This window comes from Colletotrichum lupini, chromosome 1, assembly GCF_023278565.1.
Source record: "Colletotrichum lupini chromosome 1, complete sequence".
Taxonomy (NCBI): domain Eukaryota; kingdom Fungi; phylum Ascomycota; class Sordariomycetes; order Glomerellales; family Glomerellaceae; genus Colletotrichum; species Colletotrichum lupini.
The window spans coordinates 6,018,590-6,024,233 of record NC_064672.1 but is presented as its reverse complement, the minus strand read 5'-3'; the positions used below and the strand labels follow the sequence as shown (position 1 = coordinate 6,024,233).

The following is a 5,644-nucleotide window of genomic DNA, read 5'->3' as shown; positions in this document are numbered from 1 at the left end:
GGTTGGCAGTCTTTCAGGTACTGGTTACCGGGTTGGTGTTGCGTTCGGGTTGCACCCTGAGTTCTCAAAAGAATGGAACTCAAAGGGGGGAATCTCTGGTCGTAGAGCTTGTGGGCTGAAGAAACCAAAATCGAGCACGACGAGGGTGAGCGCGTCGGGTAGTATTTAGATGCGTCGCACATCCAGGGCCTCGTTGATGGACTCCATGATCGGTTGCCATATCGGCGACCAGTGGGCCGAGATATTGACCTGCCTAATGGAGTCAGTCGTGGGCGAAGCGGGCCAACCCCTGGAGGAGTATCGGGCGATACGAAAAGGCTACTATGTAGATATTGCGCTGGATGCAAGCGGAAGCTTGTTTGGACGAGAGGGTGTGTGTGTCTCCTATGGAGTACACACACCTGGAGCCGTGGAACGGGCGGTAGCTTGTCCTTGACAGACGCACTGACGTGACCGATAAACGAAATCGCCCCTGATATGCACCAATCGTTCGTCTCGAGAGGACTCTTGTTGGGTCTATCCTTCCTCGCCACCGTCTAGAAGGGTGGGAAGGGACGGTTCTGGTTGCTCGTAAGAGGTGTGATCGTGCCGTTTGATAGGATACCACGGCACAGAGAGTCAACCGACCAACCCGCCAACCCGCGTTCGATACTTCGATATCCTCGCAGATGAGGACCACCCGAAGAACTGCAGGCAACGAACTACCTAGCAGTTCGAGGAGGAACGGGCTGGATTGTGGGAGTGGTGGGGTGCTCTGGGGGTGGACACATTCCGCCCGTCTCTTCTCCACCCCCTGATAGGCCTCTCTCGGTGACTGGAGCAAATTAGGTACTCATGTACTGTTCGACGGTGCGGTCGCGGAGTCTGTCCGCCTCCCAGAAATGACCAAGAGGCCTTTTGTCATTCGATGGTTAGGCCAGGGCCATTGAGCGCCGTTTGAGCGGGAATGGCGTTGGGGCGTTGGCAATTGATCCATCCCGCTACCCTCCTCCGCCGTCGTGCCGCCGGCCACCGCCGCCTCCCATCTTCCAGCCGCCAAAGTTGCACACTTATTTGACGACATGGGGCGCACAACGTCGGGGTTGTCAGACTGACAGGAGCCGGAGAGCTGACTGAGGGCATCGAGGTGAGTCGTTCCGCCCTCAACAGGCCATTCAAAGAGCCGCCTTGCTGATCGATCGCCAAGGGGGCTGGGCGCCAAGCACGAGAAGAGCAGGTAGTCACCGCGGGAGGGCATGGCGTCGCCGGGTGTGGCAGAGAAATTGGCAGCCAAGCACATCTCAAGCAACTCAAGCAATGTCCAAGACGGGTGGCCAAGGTCGGGGAAGCGTGGGAAGCATCGCCAGAAGCTGCAAGTCGTACCCCAGGCTCGACCGCTAGAGCCAAAAGGAGGAAAAGGGCAACAAGACCAACGCGTTGGTGGCTGCGAGCTAGCCAACCCGCGTCGCCACTCCTCCGACAAAAAGTCGTTCAATGCAAAAGGGCCCTGCTTTCAGTGGATCTGCCGATAGCAAAGGGACCTTGGGGTCCGAGGATGATGCCTGTCTAGCGCGGTTGTCCCCCCTCAAGCCTTCGAGGCCAAGACTTTCTCAGTTAATCACCCGAGTTGAATCCCTGCAAAGGCACGCGAGAGTAGCTGGAGAAGCGAGTTCCGACTCTGCTGGCCACTCAGAGACGCGGGAACAGAGCGACAATCTGCACTCTTCGGGAAGGACGTCGGAAGAGACGGCAAATGATGCCACCCATGTCATGGTTTGTCGGCAGCAAGGCCAATCATTGCGTCGAGTTGGCTTCGAGGCTGTCAGGTTAATGACACAAGCACTGACAAGTTGAGCATTCTGGACACAAGTGGATGAACAAAAAGTTCCTGAGACCCCTCCCACCCCTTCGTTCCCTCCGCAAATGGCCCCTCTGAAGGCGTGACAAACGTCCCTCTGTGCTCCGTAGGCGCGCCCTTCTGGGTTGACACGGTTGAAGGATGCCTGCCGCTTAGGATCCGAGCTGCTGGAGAGGGTTGGTTCGTCCGACTGCGCTTGGAGACTTTCCTGATGGGTGACCTTCGCCCCACACGATAGTCTCGCGCAAAAGGACCTTGGAAATGCGGTTGTGGTCAGATTTGATTGTATCGGTATTCCTGCGTTGGCGATGAAGATGGGAGATGTCATTCATTCAGCACATCTATCCAGGAACAGCGAATCGGCGCAACTGACTCGGCAGCAACCTCGGCATCCTTTCTCACTCAACTGTCTCACCGTCTTTCTCACTGTAGCACAGCGGACAGCATTTGGACAAACTTGGTGAGCAAACATCACGCGAAGGAACAAACAGGAAGGCAAGCGATATGTTACGCCTGACAAACCGCCGCAACATCGATTACTGATGCCCTTTTTTCCCAGTCTATTTGCGACAGATTCTCCAGCGCCTCGGTAGCAGTTTAAGGTTATCGAGAACGACTGGAATTACGGATTCTCGTACGTAAAGTTCCTGTCATTTCCCCAGGTCCCCGCTGGCTGGAAAAGACGGCGTGGCGCGCAGTGGCACGGTGTCACGACTGCCCACCACCCTGGGCGACAGCCAAACAATTAAATTGGAATAATTTGTGCTTATTCAAGCATTCATCAATGCCGCCTGGAGATGCCTTCTTCCTCACACAGCAATTTCATATCATAACTGGTAATGATTTTCAATGCGGCAAACAGACATGGGCTTGTTGATGTGGGCAACCTAGAAATTGAATGGATGGATTTGGCCACCACCTCGCGTGGTTTCCGGGACATGGGCATGCGAGATGGCGAAAAAGGTTGCGAGAGCTCCATCCGTGATACCCGGCCGCCGAACCCTTATTCCAGAATATCTTCTGCGGGGTGGGCAGCCAGCGCGCATTCTGATCCGGACGGCTGCAGCGTCTCCTCGGTATCTCGGGTAGGTGAGTGACATCCCAGGAAAGCATGCGGCCTACCTAGCCTTGTGGACCGCCCTGCAGAAGGTCAGCTAAAGAACCAAAGAAGTATGGCATGTCCTGATGATTGCAAGAAATTCGGTCTTTCCCATTGGCCATCTGGCAAGCGGTAGCAGGCAAACCCAGAGATAGGGAATCCCAGCCTGTGGTCACTCATCAACCCCACGCAGCTTTCCGCCAGGCTGGTACGCTGGGTCTCTCCCTCTGGGTCTCTTGATGGAGCCGACGCACTCACTTTGTGGGCGACACCTTGCCTCTCGGTGACATGTCGTATCTATAGGCACGGTTAACACTTAATGGCGAGTTGCGGGGCGTACAAGTATGTTGGAAGTCGGGATAAGAGACGGCAGAGGCGTTAGTTCGGGCGAACCTGCTCAGACGAATGGCAGCTTAGTCCTTATCATCTGAGAGCTGATCTATGACATATTAGGTCCCTTTAGGAGCCGCCACAATCCACTCGGCCGAGGCAAGCCGTTGGTAACGCAGCCGACCTCCTGCTGGTGGTTGCAGGATCGAGACACATTTGATCGGACCGGTTTCTACCCGTTCAGCTCAGTCTCGTCCGAAAGGGCAGGTATACGAGCCTCGACAGTGATCTGGTGAAGGATTCAAGACTAGTGCGTACCTATCTGCCTGCACTAACAGCCCAACCACATTCAACCATGATTCACGTAACGTTGCGCATGCCAATCGTGAAGCTGAATGGCAACATTCTAGCTAAGACTTCTGCTTCTTTCAATCATTTACGTGGCCATGTTTGTTCGCCTCCGCCAAATTCTGCAGCTACGTTTTCCATTTAGCCACCGTGAAGCAATAGATTATCTGGTCGTCGCTGGATAATTGTTCAATCTGACCTTCCTCAATGTACTGAAGGATGCTTCTATTAATGAGCGGCTGCATTGTCTTGGCCAATCGCTTCAAACATGCTTCGGCTTTACAGTACACTGTTTTCTAAGATAGTGATGTCTTCCGCTCATTCTACATCCTCACGCAGTTTGCAAGATGTGTGTTCCAATATATGGTATGATCATCGAGTTTGAGCACTGGTAGCTCTCATCTGGTTCGTGGCGGGGATTCATACAGATTGACTTCGTCGATTGGGAATATAGCAGTGCCTCAGGCGAATGACTGCTTGATAAACCCGAGATCCATGCGACAGTCAAATAAATGAGATACACGATTCCATTGCTGAATATTGTCTGCTGAGATGTTTTAGCGCGATCTCTCATGGGGCTCTCGGACTGAGAGTAGTATCTAAAGCTTCATGTACCTGAAGCCATGAAGGATAGGAAAAACTAATAGGATTCATCTTTGGTGTCGATATTTTATGCGCAAGATACGTTTGCTATTTTTCGAGTTACAGTTGGGGTGCTCAAGGAATCGAAATATCGCATCAACTACAAAGAAGCGATAACACAAAGATCTAAATATTTTCTCCGCCTTTCGACTATGAAGAATTCTTCTGACGCGAGGTTATAGCGGAAATGATTTCGGATTAACACTTTATTCGTCTCCTGTCTACTGAGTAAGAGACGCACACCTTCCTGTTGTTCCCATTCCGCTGTTAGTGTAATAGAAGTAGTTGGTACGCTACAACTCTGCCCCTTCATACACGCTCTGAGGCTACTAGTCAATTTCATAAGAAGACTTCTATAATACTTCAACTGCTTCTGAGTAACAAGATACCTTGCGGATGGTCATTGCAAGACCTGCACGTGGGATAAGCTTCAGCTTGGCCGCTGAGAACTTGATGTTTGCACGTATCTCCGGCACTACTGGCCTCTTCTCCAAGCTAATTCATAGCTTTACGGTCGAAGCCTTCAGAATTACCCCTAAGCAACGGTATTCAAGCTATCAGGGTTGCGTTTGTCCTGTACTACTTTGCCTGTCGCCAAACCTGTCTCCCTTGGCCCGATGTCAGTAGGGGCGCAGGTCTAACTGTCCACTTGAGTGGTCGGGCTTATCAAGGTAGGGTACCGGAGGGCTCTTCGTGATGAATGTGAGAGCGTCTAGATGAGTCCTTTTCTCACTGCCATCAAGTTCTTGTGACATAGGCAAAATGACTGCAACGAATATTCTTTGTTCATCAGACTTTGAAGCATTGTAGCAAGTGTCATAGGCTGTGTACAGGAAGGTCATGCCAAGAGAAGACAAGACTCACAAGAGAAGCCTTACTGTTGACAAGATCTCTCACACAATTGAGACAGACATCCGGGCAATGAAGCCAAAAGATGCTTGGCAGCGAATTTCACTAACACTGCGCAAAGAGATGCGGATTTTTGCCATGGCCAGAACTCCGGGTTTCTGCCTGACAACCTTGTCTCCTTTCTTTCCCATGGTGAACAAAGTTGACAACGTCTTTGGAAAGTGGGCACTCTCATGGACACCATGAGGGAGAATCGTTACCATACAGGTTACGGAGATTGCTCTTCCAGGATGTACAAGTCGAAGGCACCTCTGCTGGCATTCATCTATGCTCACCAGCTAAACCACCCATTCCTCTCACTCACATAACCTGGCCGATTCTTCGCACCAATCCTCAGCTCCTGTCCCGTCCCTCACCAGCAATCCGATCAGCATATTCTCACAACGCAGCTGGTCATTGGTTCCAATTTCCCTCACATCTATAACCACCGCAACAACCATTCTTCACTCATCCCTCTAACATACAAATCACTCATCACA

At 52.0% G+C, this 5,644-nt stretch overlaps 1 protein-coding gene across 1 annotated transcript; it reads left to right on the top strand.

Moving 5' to 3' along the window:
- Nucleotides 1-2,621: 2,621 nt before the first annotated feature.
- CLUP02_01794 (uncharacterized protein) lies at nucleotides 2,622-3,562 on the top strand (the record flags this gene model as incomplete). Its single annotated transcript, XM_049280831.1, has 6 exons — nucleotides 2,622-2,673; nucleotides 2,729-2,926; nucleotides 2,984-3,068; nucleotides 3,130-3,219; nucleotides 3,264-3,313; nucleotides 3,390-3,562. 6 exons carry the CDS (start codon nucleotides 2,622-2,624, stop codon nucleotides 3,560-3,562), a joined length of 648 nt encoding a protein of 215 aa, XP_049136788.1.
- Nucleotides 3,563-5,644: the final 2,082 nt, after the last annotated feature.